General features: G+C 46.4%; 2 protein-coding genes across 11 annotated transcripts in view; both read left to right on the top strand.

Moving 5' to 3' along the window:
* DNAAF8 (dynein axonemal assembly factor 8) overlaps positions 1-20,025 on the top strand; it is a 155,524-nt gene that overhangs the window by 8,638 nt on the left and 126,861 nt on the right. For 9 of the 10 annotated variants that reach the window (XM_050968041.1, XM_050968046.1, XM_050968042.1 and 6 more), the window contains exons 5-8: positions 4,423-4,525; positions 13,322-13,463; positions 15,567-15,713; positions 16,810-16,905. In XM_050968041.1, coding sequence (XP_050823998.1) covers positions 4,423-4,525; positions 13,322-13,463; positions 15,567-15,713; positions 16,810-16,905 — 488 coding nt within the window. The remainder of the gene's footprint in view (positions 1-4,422; positions 4,526-13,321; positions 13,464-15,566; positions 15,714-16,809; positions 16,906-20,025) is intronic. The other variant, XM_050968050.1, reaches the window with a different exon arrangement.
* Positions 17,899-20,025, top strand: part of XPO6 (exportin 6) — a 453,699-nt gene continuing 451,572 nt past the window's right edge. Inside the window, exon 1 of the mRNA XM_050968134.1 lies at positions 17,899-17,914. The gene's annotated coding sequence lies outside the window, so the exon portion shown is untranslated. The remainder of the gene's footprint in view (positions 17,915-20,025) is intronic.

The following is a 20,025-nucleotide window of genomic DNA, read 5'->3' on the forward strand; positions in this document are numbered from 1 at the left end:
CCTTGTATACACAACTTATGTACAGGGCCGGCTCCAGGCACCACCGCAGCAAGCAGGTGCTTGGGGCAGCCAACGGAAAGGGGCGGCATGTCCAGGTCTTCAGCGGCAATTTGGCGGTGGGTCCCTCAGTCCCTCTTGGAGGGAAGGACCTGCTGCCAAATTGCCACTGAAGAATGAAGTGGCGGCAGTAGAAGTGCCAATTGTGGCTTTTTTTTTTCTTCCTCCTGTTTGGGGCAGCAAAAACACTGGAGCTGGCCCTGCTTATGCACATGTGTAATAAGGTGGTTTGCGTGTTAAGGGATAGAAGCCTGGGATCAGCTGACCCTAGTTACTAAGGAGGCACACCTGAGCAGAGATCAACTGATTCCTCTGTAAACAGCAGCAGGAAGCTTGGGGTTGGGGAAGTTGGGTGGAGTACAGAGGCTGCTGTGACTGTGAGCAAGTAGGCTCCACCAGAGAAATGTGAGACTACAGGTATGAGAGGCCTGGGGATGACCTGATAAGAGGGTAAACAGATGGAGTTGAGAACTTCTCTTCTGAGTATTGGTTAATTTAATAAATGAGAACCTGAGAAAGGCAAAGGGATTTGTGAGTTATTGAAGAAGGCCCTTTAGGGGAAAAGTGAGGAAGGGCCATCCTGTTGCAGGGCCATCCATGGCCACAAGGGGGTATGTGGGAGGTGACCTGTCTGTTTACAACCTGATTTTGAAAACTAGTCCCTATTTAATCCACAGCTCCTAAAGGTAGTTAACTGCTTATCTCACTTTAATCACGAAAAGCCCCATTGAAGTCAATGGAACTACTCATGCTTAAAATTAAATCTGTGCTTTGGTTTGGGGCCATAGTAACTCACTTAAAGAGGCATATCTAATAGACTGACTTTTTCACAAGTCATCTCTTTTATTATCAGTCAAATCCTGCAAACCCTTAGCTCCTTTGCCTCTGGGTCTTATAGGACACCCTATAATAGTCTTTGCTCATGTGAGTAAGGATGTACGGGAGTGGACCTGACAATATAATTATGTACATGATAGATCAGTGTTTATATTTATTTAGCAATATCATTTTAAAAGAAGCTGGTTGCCAATTACACCATAATTGCAGCAAATATGTAAATTCAGAGCTTTCACTGAGATCCTTTGGTAAAACTGTATCAGTGCTGAGATCTGACACAGTTCTCATTATAATAACCTCCATTGTCTGTCTGTCACTCCCTCTTGAGAGATGCTCCTCACTCTTTCCAGAGCAAGAATTCTCAGTAGGAGCTGCTGAGCCATGACTAGCTTCATATCACTGACACAAGTTTCAGTTTGTAGCCATCATCAGACTTCTGTCTTTAACCAGACTTTTAGCGACAACCTGCAATATTAGACTGAAGCTGTGTGTATGTGATGTAATTGCAATGCTGTGACTGGCACTGACAGCCAACTTCCTTTTCAAAATGACATCAATATTTTTAAATAGTCATTGTCCTGATGCTATTATTTTTATGAAATTTGAAAATATGTTTCAGTGGGGGAGAAAAATCAATATGCAAGTTCTTTCTTGTTAAGTGCCTGATCCTGTTACTCATACAAAATAAGATTTAAATTAGTTGTTACCACTCAAGAAAGAGATCTTGACGTCATTGTGGCTAGTTCTCTGAAAACATCTACTCAGTGTGCAGGCTGTCAAAAAAGTGAACAGAATGTTAGGAACCATTAGGAAAGGATGGATAAAATGACAGAAAATATCCTCATGTCACTATATAAATCCACACCTTGAATACTGCATGCAGTTCTGGTCAGCCCATCTGAAAAAAGATGTATTACTATTAGAAAAGGTGCAGAGAAGGGCAATAAAAATGATAGGGGTAAGGAACAGCTTCCGTATGAGGAGAGATTAAAAAGACTAGGCCTTTTTAGCTTGGAAAAAAGATGCCTAAAAGGGTCTGATAGTGGCCTATAAAATCATGAATGGTATGGAGAAAATGAATAAGGAAATGTAATTTATCCCTTCACATTACACAAGAACCAGGAGTCACCCAATTAAATTAATAGGCAGCAGGTTTAAAACAAACAAAGAAAGTACAGTACTTCATACAACACACAGTCACCCTGTGAAATTCATTGTTGGGGATGTTGTGAAGGCCAAAACTATAACAGAATTCAAAACAGAATTAGATAAGTTCATGAAGGATAGGTCTATCAATGGCTATTAGCCAAAATGGTAAGGTGTATAACCCCGTGCTCTGGGTGTCCCTAGCCTCTGATTGGCACAAGCTGGAACTGGATAACAGGATGGATCACTCAAGGATTGCCTGGTCTGTTCATTCCCTCTGAAGCACCTGGCATTGGCAACTGTCGGAAGACAGGATACTGGGCTAGATGAACCATTGGTCTGACCCAGAATGGCCATTATTATGTTCTTATGCCATAAATGAGTAACTGTATAAGGACTAAATTTTCAAAAATAGTTTCCTAAGTTGGATCTTCAAAATACTGACCTGGTTTTATAATTAGGAAGTAGTCAGCTGTTGGCTTCTTCTATATATTAGTTTTTAATACAATTTAGGCTAGGATCCTGCAATTCATTATGCTCAGCTGGCACACATTGATATCAATAGGATGGATGCAGTGGTGTACCCATGTAGATCATAATGAAGGATCCGGGCCTAGTGTCTTTACTTTAGGCAGGTATATTTTTAATTAATGTTGTGCCTTAAGTCACAGTCAGCACAGACGCATTCTGTATGAAAAGCTCTCTGTAAATGACTGGTAATATAATAAAGCGAGCATTGTGGGCAGGTTGGGTATTTTGGTATTTGCATTTTTAAGCCCAGGGAAGGCTTTGAGACGAGTCGGTAAGTTCTGACATTTCCTGATATTTAGCCACCAGATGATGATTCTCCTCAGTATATAAAGTAAAGAGCTGTGAATGTTGAACTTCAGCGAGCCACTGATATCCCATGAATTCCAGCGCAGACCCAGGATGGCTGTTTGCATGCTGGGAAACAACTTACTGTCTAGCAGCCCTTGAAAACACAAACCTGGTCTGAAGAAAGGGTATGCAAATATTTAGGCCCAGATCCTCAAAGGTGTTTAGATACCTTTGGGCTTTAGTGTTTGCTTGCCAAGCTGCTGGTCTCTGCTTACAAATTCTGGGTGCATTGGTTGACCAGCACATTTGATCTAAGATTGCAGTTGAAAACTCTCTCTTTTCACTGAAAAGGAGAGGAAGAGGATGGTGGCCTGTCTGGCCTGCTGCTTTGCTAACTTTCTCCTCTGGCTCCAAGTAGCTAGCTGCTCTCTAGCCTGAACTGTGGGAAGAGTGCACATAGCTAATTATATATGGTGATGAATAATTTGAGGTCATCCCACTTTCTTACTGGACAACCAATTCTGAGATCCAGCTTGCTGCTGGCTGTGATGTAGAAATAGTGTTTCTAGGTCAGGAACCCATCTGCCTTTAAGTAAGAATAGAACAGGGAGAAAATCAAGGGAGGGGGTTACATGCCTCATCCGGAAAGTTGCTGAGGATCCACAGCTCCCTTTGAAATCAGTGGAAGTTACAAGTGCTCAGCACCTCTTAGGATCAGGCTCTGTATCCTTTCTCTTGGAAGAGAAGATGGCCTGATCCACCTGACTGTCTCTCCGCTGTCATGATTCTTTCTTAGTCTATTTTTATAGGGGTCAGTGATCCTGAAAGGAGGAGCCCCTTGCAGAAGTGCATGTGGAAAGTGGGATAGATACATTATCTGATAGGAAACATGGTGTTAACATGTCACTGAGACTTGGGCTGGATCTGGTGTTCCTGATGGACATGAGAGGGAAAGAGGGACCAGGAGTTAGGGACTCTAGCATGTGATTAGCTGTTGAAACCGAGTTATAGGTTGGGGGACAGTAAGCAGAGGGGGATGTCAGGTGGATATTAGAGGGAGGGGTCTTGTATTTCTGACCCTGAGGAGGTGCTGATTCAGTCCATATTACCACATCCATCCCAGACTCAGCAGCTTCTTCAGATAGGGCAGGAAGCTCCTCCACTCTTATGCTGAGCATCAGTCCCTCCAGCTAGGCTCTCTTAGCACTTGGGCTGCACTTGGTCACATCAGATCTGCTCAGTCACAGTGGAATGCAGACAATGGGAGGCACCAGGCAGTAGTTTCCCTCTTCTAGATAGCTATGTCCAGTTTTGTAGGTCCATCCTGAAGGACCCATATGCCCAGTGGAGTACAGGGTCTTCTTCTGGAGAATGACAGCAACATGACACGGGTGGAGTTCAGGAAGGCAGGTGTCCATATGCTGTTCATGCATTCAAGTACTTCTGCATGGTGAAGGTACTCAGGAGAACTTATCCCATGGAGTATAGGCCTTTGTGACTTTTACCTTTTGTAATAACCACTTGGGGATGAATTTTCCCTCACCATTGGTTTCATTCTTTCAGGATATCGAGAAGTGGGATCTAGACAAGATTCTTGAGGACCTGGAGGAGCAGAAAGACAGTAGAACTCACTCAGAGGAGCCTGCTCTTCCTTCAAAGGATCATAGTAACATTACAAAATCAATGTTAACTAGCTGAAACTGTGTAAAAACAATCCTCTCAGAGTAGGGCACACCAGAACTGACCTCTGTTCTCGCCTATGTCATTCTCTCTAACTTCTCCTTGCCTGTCTATATTGATGGTGCCTTGAACATCTATCCCTCTGCTTAACTTCTCTTACACTTAAGAATTTTTATTTCTAACCTGAACTTTCCTTTATTGTGAGACCATTGTTTCTTAGCCGGCCATGTTCTGAGAATGAACAATTCCCTTCCTTAATCTGTGTCAAAGGTACTGGGCCAGATGCAACCCTGGTTTAAGCCTGTTGATTGAAACAGATACACATCAAGGCTGAATTTATCCCACTGAGCCTATAGACTGGGGTCATGTCTCTGCTAACTTCTGTCCATCCCACGTGGGGCCATATTGCCTAGGAGTTGTGGTTCTGTCCATTCAGGCAGCTGGACAGTGTGCAACACATTTCATGGGGCAGCTGCTGCTTTTTAAAGAAGTAGTGTATCAACTATGGCTTGTTCCTTCTTGCCCACTCCAGAACTACAGGATGGAGGTCTCTAGGAGCCACTGTGCAGTGTCATCCTTCAGTGTTCCACTTCTCCTGCAGTGCAACTTCAGCAGATGTGGGTAGATTTTAGCCTTTGGAAAGGAGTAGCATGAGCACCCAGCTAGCACCGTCTGTTCCCCATACATTAGCTGCCTAGGGAGATGGGCATTCCCTCTTGGGGCTATGGCATGCTGGAAGACATGGAAAGAGGCCTTCTTACTTAATACCCAGGCCCAAACTGGATCAGGTTTCTAAACTCTGAGAAGGTACCAGCCCTATGCCTGGGGAGTAAAGGTGGGTAGTAGGCCCATGGAATACAGTTAAATACAATCAATTGGTAAGTGCAATTTAAACACTTAGTGTCACTGGACATTGGAGTAGTTCTTTGAGTGATGTCCCTATGGGTGTTCCACTTTAGGTGTCTGTGCACCCCTGTGCTTGTAATTGGAGATTTATGGTAGCAGTGTGCGGTTGGGTCACAAATGCACAGTCCCCGTCTTGCACCGCTTCAGGCGATTAACTGGTGCTGTGCGACCAGCCCTCCCTCAGTTCCTTCTGTACCGTGGTTGGCTCGAGTTGGAGCAACTAGCAGCACCTCTCAGCTTTCTGAGTAGCATAGTTTCCCCTAGCTTTTAGGTTTTCTTCTAGTTAGATTAGTTATCTTTATTACTTTATCCCCGTCCTTTTGTCTTCTCAAAAGAAAAAACATTTTCTTCACAAGGCCGTAGGTTTCTGTTTTTACCATTGCAGCACAGTAATCATACCTCCCTTATGGGGAGAGTACGTTCCCTAAGGGGCATGGCTAGCTCCCCCGTATTCAAATGCTGCCTTACCTGCAGGCTTTCTATACCTCTGAGTGTGTCCTTCGATATGTGTCTTGCTGAGACATTGAAGTGCTCTCACTGTCACAACCTCAAAGCCCACACCAGGAAGGCAAGAGATCTCCAACTTAAACTTCTCCTCATGGAGAAGTCTCTCCGTCCAACATCTTAGCCTGAGATACACACCCCTCCTGGCCAGAGATCACAAACTATAGCCTCTGACAAGGGCCCTTCTTCCACAGCCCAGGCTTCTGATCAACCCACCAAGAAGGAGACAAAAAACGGGGTATCACGATCCTGACTCTGGAGTTGGCCAAGAAAATGCATTCCTCTAGCAGGCAAACACTCTCAGGACCAACTGCATCAACCATTCCAATGGCTGAAACAACAGGACCCTCTGACACCTTCGGTACCAAGAAAACGAAAGTTGCCAAGCAGCTGAGCTTGGACACAGGCACCAAAGGGAAAATGAAAATGCAAGCTGCGGTACTGCCAGAGATGACTAAACACTCAGCACCCCCACAGCTGATGGCACCGCCAAGTACAGACATTGCGCACTCCAGTCACACATCAGCACTGGCTGGCAGGTTTCAGCATCTTGTACTGATTCCTACCACACCGACAGTACAGATGGCATCCACTTTGCAACAATTCCTTCACCAAAAAGACCTCACCATTTCCTCTATACCAGAATGTCCCATCCTCAGCACCGATGGTTCTCACAATACCTAGTCAATCCAGCTCTCTACCTCTTTCCACTCCACAATTCTCGAGCAAGGATGAAGATGAAGACAATGTTGTCATGCACTCTCCACAACATTCCTCCCCTGTGGCTGCTCCCACTACACCTACCCCTTCGTGCAAGACCTGCCTGGCAGACCTTCAGGGCCAACCCTGGTATGGGCATCCCCAGCTGCCACCTGTGTCTTTCCCACCCCAATGGCCATTTTGGAGCCAATGGACAGCATATCCGCCACCACAACATAGATCTGCCATCCTTCCCAGAGCTAGCACACAGCTAGTCACCCTTATCAGCAGCACAGGGACCACCTGAAACTTCAGAACAGGGGGCTGAAGAGGAAGAAGAACTCCAGGCTGCTCTTGACTCTGCAGATTCAGCAGCAAGATTGATAGCGATCACAGTGGTTATGAGGAAGGCTTTCTGGCTCCATCTGTCAGGATTCTCAAAACCAGTACAGTCGACAGTTGAAGACCTACTGTTCAAGGGATCCAAACTCTTCATGAATGTAACAAGTGCAGCAGGGTCCCTCTAGCTGCTGCCTCTGATGCACCCACAAACCATCCAGAGACCTCTGCGTTGGTGCAATCACTCATGCTCTTTATTTCAGTTTACTTTCGTATCGCCTTCTAGTTACAAACAACTTCAATATCACAGCCCCAGGGACTGCTAACTCCTGCAGCCAGCACGGATGAGCTCCAGCTCCCTGGCTTCTCCCTTTCCTTCTTTCTCCCTGGCTTCTTTCCTGCCATCCTTTATGTAGCCCCTGGCTAACGTGTCTGGCAGCTGTTCCCCATTTACCACTCAGGCCTGGCTTAGTCAGCCAGCTCCAATTCCTCTTCCTTGATTGGAGCTGGTGTGATAGAGGCCTGGCTCAAAGTTTCTTAGCCAGCACCCTGCACACACCTCCCCCACTTATGAACTGCCAGGTTCGTCCTTCCTCATCCTGTCTGCCCCCTACCGCTGGGATTTGGCTCAGAGAGTCTCTCCCCTTCTTCTGGGTGATCCCCAGCATGCTTTTTGTGGGGTTCCTTCATCCCTCCCCCTCCCCTGTGCCTCTATAGCTCTGCCACCACTCACAAGTCCTCACATCAGTTGCACCCCTGTGGGCGTCCCTTTACCTTTATCTCCTTTTCTTCCGATTGGGGGTCGGGGTCCATCCCGACCTTCTCCAGGACACCCTGGGCCTCGGATTCTCCCAAGCCACCAAGCGGAGTCCACATCTCCTCTCCTGAGAGTTGCATTGTGGGGCGCCCCAGTTGCCCCTTTTTTCCCACTAAGGGGCTTAGATAGCCATCTCCCCCACACCTCCTCCCTCTCTTTCTACCCTATCTGGGCTTTGTTGTCTAGGGTTTCAGTGTTCGCTTCTCCAAGGACCCTGCTCCTCTTCCTGACTGAGGCTTCTCTGTCTAGGGATCTCCACCCCCTTCTCTGGGGAACCTTTCCTTTTCCCTCCAGGGGGAGGGCCCCAGTCCATACCCAACACAGTGGGGTATGGTAACTCCTCTACTACCCCAACCCACTCCAATTTAAAGCTGCTACACAGTTCTAGAGGCACATGGGCAGTATCTTCTGTCCCTGTGGATACACTCCAGGGCCATCTGTGCACCTGGAATTATCCAGTGTGGTTTTATCATCCCCCTCTGGATGAGCGAGCAGGCTGAAGCAGTATCCATCAGGCCCTTCTGGGGTTTCCTCCCCACCCTCACCGGGATGGTGGACAGCCTCTGCCCCCTTTCCCACCCCCAGCATTAGTCCAGCTACGAAATTCGGGCCACCCACATTCCATGTCTGGGCAGTCTCCCTTTTTATGTCCTGGCCACCCACACTGCCAGCAAATGATCACACCGTCTCTACTGGGAGCTCCTCAGGGTTCCTCCTTCTTCTTCTCTGAGCCTTTCCTGGGGAGGGGTTCCCTTGGTTTCTTCTGCTACTCTGTCCTTATAGAGTCGGCCCTCCTTTCGGGGGATGTCTGTCTCCCTGCATTCCTCAGTCAGCTTGACGGTTGCATCGACTGTACTTGGCTGATTGTTGCCTGACCCAGACTCGGATATTCTTGGGAAGACTCTGTAGCCATTGTTCTAGGACTAGGGTGTCCATTATCTCCTAGGGGGAGCACGATCATACTCCCCGTGTCCCCTACTCTGTATGTTCATTTATACTCACTTCTAACAGCTATGGCCTTTTGAAGCAACATGAAAAATAGTACCAGGTGAAAGATTATTTTTCTTGATGCCATCCTAGAACCAGCCTGTTAATTATCTTAAAAGAGAAACGTATTGGCCCAGTTGGTCCTTAACTGGTGTAAATCAACATAGCTCCATGGAAGCTGATGGAGCTATGACATCTCACACCACCAATTGCTCATACACACTTCCTCTAAAGGCACCTATTATTATAACAACGGCACATAACTGTCTGGTTCCCATAACTTTAGAGTCCCCTCCACACTAACCAGCAGGTGGTAGGTGCCATTCCTGCTGATAATATTTCTGTTACCTGAGATTTTTCCATTTCGTTGGGAATTTTAACTGGAATATTTTGTTACTAGTGTTTCCCAAATGGTGGGTGCAGGCCTACAGGTGGGAGGAGGAAGGGATTGGAAAATGAGCTTACCCCACACTCCCCGCTTAGCAGTGGCTCCTGTCCTGCAGGCATGGGCATGGTTCCCTGCTCTGGGTGTTGTGACCTGGCACATAGTGCTGCTTAGGGGCAGCTGGGCCAAATTTCAGTGAGCAGAGATGTGACCTGGTGCACTGGGTTTCAGTGCACTCATTCATATTTGGCCCAGCCACTACCCTATCCTAATAAAGAGGTGGCCAGCCAAATTTCAGTGAATGACATTGCCATTGCTACACCACGTGCCAGATTCCTCACCCCTTAAGAGCCCTGACCTCTGGCCTGAGCTGCAATGTCAAAGCAATGTTTACACAGCTTTTTTTTAGCCTGCTAGCACAAATCTGTCGCCCTTGGCTGGGAGGCTTGTTGTCAGATGTAGGGTAGACATGTCTCAAGCCTGCGGCTGTCAGCTGAGGACTTCTTGCTCTGAAAGTCCTTGAAGACTGGGCCCCATCTTCTCTGCAGAGCTGGAGACATGTTCATATTGCTTCATTCTTTCTGTCAACATACACAACTCTGCCACCCCAGTGTCTCTGAATTAGACCCTCAGTTATACCCATGGAAACCCACTGAGGGCTAATGGGGTTGCACAGATGTCACTGGGGGCCCACGTTGGCTTGTAGAAACTTTATTACAGGTGATCATGTGAGAGAAGGAAAGTCTGACTCTGAGGTCCCAGGCTGAGTTTGCAGGAGTAGCAGGTAGGAAAATAAGCTTATTACTTGCAAGCTTATCAGATTTGATCTGGAACTCGATGCACAATGAAAATGGAGCCCCACGCTGTCATCTTTATATAGTCACTGAACTTTAAAGAGAAAATTTAAAAAAGTGTCAGAAACAATTAAAAAACAAAATCCTCCCCATTCCAAACTTCAAGGTGTCTGATTTTTTTATTTTTATTTTTTGGAAAGATTGATTGAATCATTCTTGTGGTCCCTTAAGTTTCTGTACTGTCCAGCACCATTTGCAAGGGGGCAGATTTGCAAAGTTATTTAGGTGTTTAAAGATGCAGGTAATCTCCCTAGGTGTCTAACAAGTGCCTAAGTGTGAGTTAGGCACCTAAGTGAGTTAGGTGCCTAACCTCTGTTGAAAGCAAATAAGAATTAGGCATCTGTCTCATGTAGGTGCTTAGTGGGATTGAGAAAAGCACCTATCTGCTTCTTTATATGCCTAAGTACCTTTGTAGATCTGGCCCAAGGTCTGCAAATGAACCATAAATTATTATTCCTCCAAAAGATACTCAGAAAAGGTACTCCTTATGCCATTGCAAAGCTAAAGCTTAGTAGGAAAGAAAATGGAGGCCCTGGTTATGTTACGTTGATATCCTTCTCAGGGTGAGGAGGAGGAAAAAGCATTTTGCCTGAATAACAACTAAAAATCTGGGAAGAGGATGGCTGTATAGGTCTATAGTTTAAGATGTGACCCTTATCTGCGTTGTCCATGATCTCAAACATGATTGTTCTGTAAGTGCTAACATCCACCTGCTTTAAGAGTTCTTGTGGATACATACAGTGCTCTCTTGATGTAAATAGAATCAGCAGAAATCTCAAGGTTAAGCATTTGGGGGACCCACTTGTCTACTTCCACCCTCTCTAGACCTCTTAACCTAATGGTCTGTGCATTGATTAGACTTTGAGTTGTAGTTTTCATTGTGTCATTGCCCATCACAGATGAAGAGAGCAGTTCAGACAAATTCAGTTTCTTCTTTTGCATTTCCACTTGCATCTCAGGATCATTCCCTTTCTGTTCTTCATCATTAAACCTAAATCCAAAGAGGGGAGTCACAGGGCAACCCAGGGCTGAAATCTCTGTTTGAAGATTCTGCAGTGAAATTTGTATTTTACATCACTTGGAAATAGTTGTGGAGGTGCCTTCCTGGGGTTGCTAATGCAGTATCATTGAGTATGTCTAAACTGCATTGTAAACCCAGGTTTGTGGGACTAGGTGTTTCCAAGTCCATGCTTGAGCGTCCACACTGCATCGTAAAGCTGGGTTTGCAATTGCTGGACCTGGTTCTCAGGCTTAGTGTGTAGTGTAGATCTACCCTAAGTGTTTGTTTTGGTAGGTTACGTTAGTACTCAATCATGGCAAAAAAACCCAGCACACTTCCATCTGCCACTGGGCCAGAAGATTGCTCCACGTACTGTCAGACTCAGACCCATCCTTGGTAATCTATGTATTTGTGACATCCAGGGTTGATTATTGCAACTTACTAATACAGACGGAGCTGGTAGTGCCACTGTAGTTAATGTTGCCTGATGTTTTCTATTAAAAGACCCTGTTTTCAGTTATTTATAATTTTGTCAGACTTTAAGCATTTGGGCTGAAATTTCCCATGCTGGGTGTTTACCTCAGGCTAAATTTCTTTTTTCTTTTCTTTTTTTAAAGTTTCATCAAAAAAGGTTAAGCTGCTGCCAAGAACGAGAGTAGGGAAAATATGTTTTGTTTGTGTTTAAAAAAAAATTTCTTGCAGTTGTTTTGTTGAGAAGCACTAGAACTTCCATGCTTTGGAGCAAGACTTGAAATTTGGAGGGGTCGTCACTCTGGTGATAGGAATATCTTTTGCTGTCCCAGAGAACATTAGCCAAATTTGGCTAAGCCTTTGAAAAATTTCAATTTGCATATGCTCAGTAGAGACTTCTTAGAGTTTGGCCCCTAAATTCTCTGAAGATTCCAACTTTGCTAGGTATGCTCCATTTCCTCACCACTCCTGCATACTGCACATGCATCATCCCCACAGTGTGACTGAGCATGCCGTAACCCCTGACCAGGGCCGGCTCTAGCCATTTCGCCACCCCAAGCACAGCGGCATGCCACGGGGGGCGCTCTGCCGCTCGCCGGTCCCGCGGCTCCAGTGGACCTCCCGCAGGTGTCCCTGCAGAGGGTCCGCTGGTCCCGCAGCTCCAGTGGACCTCCCACAGGCATGCCTGCGGAAGCTCCACCGGAGCCGCGGGACCAGCGGACCCTCCGCAGGCACGCCTGCAAGAGGTCTACCGGAGCTGCCTGCCGCCCTCCCGGCAACCAGCAGAGCACCCCCCACGGCATGCCACCCCAAGCACGCGCTTGGCGCACTGGGGCCTGGAGCCGGCCCTGCCCCTGACTTCATGTGCTTAATAGAACTTTCCCTGCAATTGCTGAGTGAGGCAGGGGTCCTGTGAAAAAAGTAGCATGTGATCATGTCACTAAAGGCTGTCTCATAAGGCATATGCACAATGGGGCTAAATTAAAATTGCATAGTCAGTCATAATATTGGAATTTTTCAACATTTGAGTGATTGACTTTGCAACCTTAGTGTTCTTTTAATATAAGTTTTTATGTAAAATCGTATATATTTGAAGAATGGCATGTTAGGTTTCTGTGCTCCTCTCTCTGAAACAAGCAGGGTGGGTCCCTGACTGGGTATGTTATTCCTTACAGGGAATATTTTCAGGGAGTCAAGTAAATACCATCAGTTCTCCTCTCCCCAATTTACCTTCTCCCTGTCCTGTCTCCCTCTGTTTACGTGTCTAAGTCTTCTTCAATTAACACTGTAACAGTCCATCCTGTCTTTCCTACTGGATGCCATAGCCCAAATTCCAAGTGGAAGGGTAAATGAGTGTAAGTTGCGTTTCTTTACACTGACCCAAGGGACTGTAAGTCACTGTAAGTGGCTTGACAAGGAGGCAGAAGAAGGTGTAAATTACACTGGTTTATGTTCTTTTCTATTCCCTGCTGAATCTGGCCCTATTTATCTGTCCTGTCATGCTATATCAGCACTCCAGAGGCCAGCTTTCAGGGAATGCCGTGGCACAAGCTGAGTGCTGGCAGTCAGGAGCAAAGGAAGGATAGACCATTAGAACCTTACGCATAGGTTTTTTTAAGTTTCTTTAAAAATTAAACTGTTGGCCTGGTTTTGAAGGGAAACCAGATTTTGACTGCCGCTACCTAGCAATACACTCCTTACCACTCTTGTGTCTGTGACACTCTGTAGAGAAAGTGATAAGGCACGAAAGGGGAAGTTGGAGGCTCTTCTTATAACAAGACTATAGTAAATAGTTCTCTGTCATCTCTGTTCATCCATAGAGGCCTTGATTGCTAGATCTCAAAGTAGGCTCATGGAAAAGCTAGAAGAGTTGTGTGCCAAGCAATCCAAGGCATTGTCTCCACGCCACAGGAAGCCATTGGCCACACTTGCTCACTTTCAAGAACACCAAGGAGATCAGAAGTAGGTCCTGCTCTCTAGGAGTTAATTTTTGCACATACTGGGTGATTATGGTTGGGACTGTAGTAAGAATGCCTGGGAATGAATGATTTCACTTGGCCTTTCCATAGCCCTGTACCTTGCAGGAATTTAATAGCACAGTAGGAAGGTGGCACAGTATTTTTATTTTCTTAAGGTGAGGAATTGCATGTGTTTATGATAGTGTTGAAAAGCAAAGCTAACAAGAGCTACCCAGGCCAATCCATTGAAAAAGGTTGTGATGCATGCAGCCAATCTTTCAGCAGTGAACGGCTCATAGAGCCTGTCGCTCTCAAAGGGTGGGATTGGCAAAGGACCCTAGGAGAGTTAGATGCCTAACTCACATTGAATTTGAGTGGGATTTAGGCATCTGACTCCATTAGGGTCCTTTAAAAATCCAAAGTGGAATGATCTGAATCTGCTCACCAGCTCCCCCAACTACCCCAGTGCAGCCGTGTGGTAACAAGGTCCCAATCAGGTGCCCATTGAAGTCAAGATTCCCACTGAGTTCCATGGGTGCTGACTCAGGCCTTAAGTGAGCGCCTCCCTTGCTGACTCAATCCACAATGACCAGCTCTAGACAGAGACACATCCAAGGCAGTGCAGGGCTTGCCAAGATGAGGGACTAAACTAAGGGTCAGTACTCCATATCATAGTGTTTGACTGTCATCAGTAAGGTGCCTTTCCATGCAGCATTCTCGGAGAGGGGGAAGGGCACAAACACAACCTCCTTTCTCTGGCTCTCCCAGAGTATTTGTCTTTGCTTATGTCTTCCAGTAGAGCACAGAAGAGCTTGCAATCTAAAAAGAGAAATGAATGAAGTGTGGGAGAATGGGGTTAAGCAGACAAACCAAGTGATCAGGGTGATGATTGGCCATGTTTTGATCATTCCATGGGGGGTTTGGGGTTGAATTTTCTCTCAATGGCCTCTTGACCTCACCATTATTAGCTGGGTGTAATTTCTTTCAGGCATCACTATAGAACTGGATCTTGAGGAGGAATCTGAATGCACAGAGGCGGTGGCCTTCCAGACCCGCTCAGGGAGGATGTTCTGAATGCACAGGGCGGTGGCCTTCCAGACCCACTCAGGGAGGGTGGTGTGGAAGAAATGGTAGTGAAAGAAGCAGACAAACTGGGTATCGAGGATGGCATCGTTGGCAGAGCAGGGAGGACTGGGGCAAATCAATAACAGACAAAGGCAGATTATTAGGGAAGGGCAGAGTTATGGGGATATTGAAGGGGAGGACAAGAAATGTGAACATGATGCGGTGAAGGTGGGGGAGCCAGTGGAGGTGTTCAAAGACGGGAGTGATATGATGTAGTCTTAGTGACTGCACTTTGTGTACATGGTAGTGAGAGAGAGAGGACTGTCTGGGAAGCCCAAGGAGGAGGTTACAGTAATCAAACCTGTGCCTGTCTTTGAGATTGTAAGCTCTTTAGGGCAGGGACTGTCTTTTTCTGTGATCTGCAGTGCCACCTCACCATCAGTGGTTGAGAAATAAATAATAGTTAACTCTGGGACAAGGGGTCCTAAGAGGTCAGAAGATTTCCCCCCTACAGCTGGGGATAAAAATCAGAGCATCACTATCAGGTCTCTAAGCAGACAAGTGTAGGCATCTCCTCTGCGGGGATCAGAAAATACTATTTTCTGCCCGGTCTGGTCAGGCTGATTTATATGGCTATCTGTGCCTCCAACTGAGCAAGGTCATTGTTTGAGTTGAAAATCAGAGATTCCTCAAAGATGTCTAGTACAGTTGACTTTTTGGAAACAGACAGACTGTAAATCTTTAGCATTTCAACTCCTGCTAGCCCAGACCTGCTAGCCCAGACCTGTGTCATTAAGGTGCTGTGGATGCAGATCTGAACTCTGTGTCATGTCTGTTGAATTCAGCAGCTCTGAAGTTTGAATCTTGGCATTTATGGTAGTGTTCTTCTACCATGTGCAGAGACCGTGAGTTGGAACCTGTGTAATAGTCGGAGTGCAGTCCCTTTCTTGATCTATTTTTCATTCCAAATGTATGTCCTGTTGGAACTTTTCTCCCAGAAAGATAAATAATAATACATTGAAATGATGATTTGTGTTCTCAGAAAAGTTGTCTTCCCGCCACCTCCCTGGAGCTGTCAAAGTATGGACATGCCAGAACTGCAGTGTACAGCAGAGCCCCCAACAGTGTACATTGATTTACGGGATGCTAAACCACACAAATCAGTGTTACCATCCATTGAAAATCAAAGGTAACTTCTGGGGTCTGATGTTAGTGAAAAACAAGGGACCAGGGGCACGAACCTGAAGGTTGTTGCAAACCCCATGCTCATGGTGAGCAGTACCATGAAAGGCTTTCTTTGCTGTATCACTTCCTCTTGCCCTTGGTCTGGAAAGGTAGCCCTCTGGTGGAGTGAGTGAGCATTTGGAAGGGAAACTATAAATCCAGGATAGATGGGTAACTAAGGGATTGCTGGCTCTACTTTTTCAGTTTCCTGTGAGACTATGAGGTGCCTAGATGGCGAGTTCTGGGAGATTGGCCTCTTTCCAAAGACTCCAAAAGCTCTGGCAGAGAGTCTCCTCTAAAGCTAATGAGTATGAGAGAGCTATTTGCTTCCTCCCCAAGATGCATGGACACTAGCATGTCCATAGGGTGAATGGACAATATTTATCAACAACTAAGCAGAGACATCTGTACTCTTTTCCCAGAGATGCTTAGTGATGGTTCTGGCTAGAAAATGGCTTTGAAGAAAACAGCAATCTGAAGAAACCTTGTAGATAATGAAGACCAAGTAGATGTTTCAGATGCACTCACCTAACACCCCTGGTCTAAATGTATTTCATTAAGGAGTTCTAATTTAAACCACCGGAAGGTTAAATTTTACTACAAGCTTAAATTTAGCTAAAAGCAAGTTGTTCCAGTAAAAACAAGCATAAGATTGCCCTTCATGACCCCAGGATGAGTTATGTTGACTAAGTGGATTATGTTGTTAGGGCATCAAACGATATGCATCAGTTATTGGGTATTTGCTGTTGGGAAGATGCCTCTGAGGAGCTGTCTCCATGCACTTTTAAAGACATAAAAGATTGATTTTTTTTTAATTATTATTGCATTATGGGCCAAATCCTCAGCTTATGTAAACCTAGCTCTAGTGAAGTCCGTGGAGCTGTGCCAGTTGATATCAGCTGCAGATCTGACTCCATAAATTTTTTTTAACATCCCATTGTTTTAAGCTTGCATCTCAGGCATGACTAAGACAGCACACTGTGGATAAATACCTCAGGCTGGTTGTTAATATTGTGACTGTGAACAGAGGTGTCCGGTAATCAGATCTCTTTGCTTCATAGCTTGAATGACAGCTCTACTGAAGATGAGGAGGATACAACAGTTAAGGATGAACAGAAAACACAGGAGAGAATGCAAGATTCTTCCCAAGGACCATGGTACAAACCACATGAATCTTCACCTTTTCATGAAATTGAAATGATCCCCAAAAAGACTGAGTGAGATCTCACCTATTAAAATACTATCCATCAGTGATTCTAATAGCAAATCTGCTCAGTTTAATAGTTGAAACAAAATGTTTCAGTCTGGATCTAGCAAATCAGTCTTGTGTTCTTTCTGCTGGAGTTAGAACATAATTGTTGATGCTTGAGGCAGAATAGAATTCCCCTTGCTCTTTTGCGGCTATATGGAATCTATAGGGATATTGGGAGTAAAAAAAACATTTTTTTTGGTCAGTAGATGAAACAGACATGGCTCAAAAGACACATGCAGAGTAGACACAGACAATAGGAAAAATGCCTTATTTTTTTTTCTGAGCCACTTTGAGTAACTTGAGAAAATTGTTTTTAAATAACTCCAAATCACACATTTTAAAAGACTATGGGTATATACTCATATCCAGCATCTTTAGGAAAATGATCAAACAGAAGCTAGAAACTGACATTGCAATAAATAATGCTAGATCAATGTGTGGGAAGAAAAACTCTAAGATCTCCTTATTTGTCTGGGTATAATGTGAATAGTCAAGGAACTCCTGAACTGTAGATGCCTCTGTATGCAGGGAGGCCAACACCTCCCTATTGCCAGACTTGGGACCTGATTCAGCAAGGTAGTTAAGCATGTGCGTAACTTTAAGCATGTGAGTAGTTACTGCTCACATGCTTAAAGTTATGTATATGATTAAGTACAGTGACAGACCCAGACCAGTGGGGTACAGGAGTCTGGTAGAGGGCAAATATACTGGTCACTGGATGAGTAGTTTTCTGTTCCCTGAGCGACCAGAGCAGGGGCTGCACTAGAGTAATCAGGAACCTGCTAGAACCAATTAAGACAGACAGGCTGATTAGATCACCTGCAGCCAATCAAGGCAGGCTAATCAGGGCACCTGGGTTTAAAAAGGAGCTCACTCCAGTCAGGCGAGCAGGAGCCAGAGGAGAGGAAGTGTGTGTGAGGAGCTGGGAGCAAGAGGCACAAGGAGCTGAGAGCGTGTGCTGCTGGAGGACTAAGGAGTACAAGTGTTATCAGACACCAGGAGGAAGGTGCTGTGGTGAGAATAAAGAAGGTGTTTGGAGGAGGCCATGGGGAAGTAGTCCAGGGAGTTGTAGCTGTCATGCAGCTGTTACAAGAGGCACTATAGACAGCTGCAATCCACAGGGCCCTGGGCTGGAACTCGGAGTAGAGGACGGGCCCGGGTTCCCCCCAAACCTCCCAACTCCTGGTCAGACACAGGAGGAGTTGATCCAGACTGTGGGGAAGATCACTGAGGTGAGCAAAATCTGCCAATAAGCGCAGGACCCACCAAGGTAGAGGAGGAACTTTGTCACAACTGGTGTCAGGCGTGGGATTTGGTGTGCACGGCAGAAGAAGGAAGGTGATTTAAAAAAAAGAAAAAGGTAGAGGGTTTATTTTTATTTTTTTTCACCACAATGGATGACTTAGTACGGGCACTGATACAAGCTATGGAGGCCCAGCAGGAGGCTACTCGTGTCCAGGCAGCTGCCCAACAGGAGGCAGTGCGGTTGCAGCAAGAGACTAATCACCTGCTGATGGACCAGGCTTCTCAAGACCAGGCTATGTTGCGGGAACTGGTAAACCAGGTAAAGACCCTTACAGAGCTGAACCGCGGCCATGATGGGACGCAGATCATACAGGCCAGCCATTGGCTGCAGAAAATGACGCGGGACGATGATGTAGAGGCATACCTTCTGGGCTTTGAGAGGACAGCCCTACGGGAGGCGTGGCCTCGAGATCGGTGGTCTGGCATCCTTGCCCCATTCCTGTGTGGGGAGGCCCAGAAGGCTTACTATGATCTACCTGAAGAGGCTGCAGCACACTACTCCCCGCTGAAAGCAGAGATCCTGACCAGATCTGGGGTAACGACCGCGGTGCGGGCCCAATGGTATCACGAGTGGAGGTACCAGGAAACAAAACCCGTGGTCCCAATTGTATGACCTCATCCATCTCGCACGAAAGTGGTTGTGAATGGAGTCCCAGAGTCCGGAAGAGGTACTAGAGGTTCTGGTCATCGACCAATACATGAGGGGACTACTGCCAGATCTTCGTGCCTGGGTAAGCCAGAACGAACCCTCCACCTATGATGAGGTTGTTGCACTGGTAGAGAGGCGAAGGACGGCGAGGGAGCTGACCCAACCAGTTAAGAAAGAGGCATCCCGAGTTAAACTAGCAGCACCAAGCCCTTGAGCTCGGGTGACTGGGCCACCAGGAGGGCCCAGGTGGAAAAAGAGAGGGGCTGAAGGCCCACCAGAGGCCACAAAGAGTTGGAGCATGGAAGGAGAAGAGGATCATGATGTTAGATTGCCCAAACCAAGAGACTGGGGAATGCCTGGGGCTCCGTACAGACGTTATGCCTGTGGGGAGTGGGGACATATAACTGCACAATGTCCCAATGCTGAGGAGCTGATGCAGTGTAACCTGGGGAACTGGGCAGACTCATGCTCCCTAATGCACCTTGTGGGGGTCTCACTAACCCCACATATGTACACCAGACCAGTGAAACTAAATGGGGTAAAGACCACGGCACTGGTTGATTCGGGGAGTGCTATCACGCTTGTCTCGGGGAAGCTCGTCAAGTGTAGTCAGCTGCTGTGGGCTAAACGTACAGGGATAACATGCATCCATGCGACAGTTGGTTATTACCGCACCATCCCAGTAAAACTCGAGATTCAGGGGAACACTACTGAGGTAGCAGCAGGTGTAGTCCCTAAACTCCCATACCCGGTGCTCATAGGGAGGGACTTCCCAGGGTTTGGAAACTTACTCCCAGTAGAAGGATTTGAGGAAAAGGGGAACCCTGAAGTTAGTGAGGCATCCAAAGTAGACTGTCAACCCCCAGTTTTCTCTGAAATATCCCCAGATTTATTTTCCATTCCCAGACAGGGTAGAAAGTCAAAAAGGGAAAGGAGGGCAGCTAAGGCCTTGGGAACCCGAATACTGACTCAAAGCCAGAGGGTCGCTCTTGTAGGTAGGCGGACCCGAGCAGCTGAAAAGGAGGCCATCCAGGAGGGAGAAGCCCCCAAGTCTGACCCCCACCCTAACAC

The sequence above is a fragment of the Gopherus flavomarginatus genome, chromosome 9 (assembly GCF_025201925.1).
Source record: "Gopherus flavomarginatus isolate rGopFla2 chromosome 9, rGopFla2.mat.asm, whole genome shotgun sequence".
Taxonomy (NCBI): Eukaryota; Metazoa; Chordata; order Testudines; family Testudinidae; genus Gopherus; species Gopherus flavomarginatus.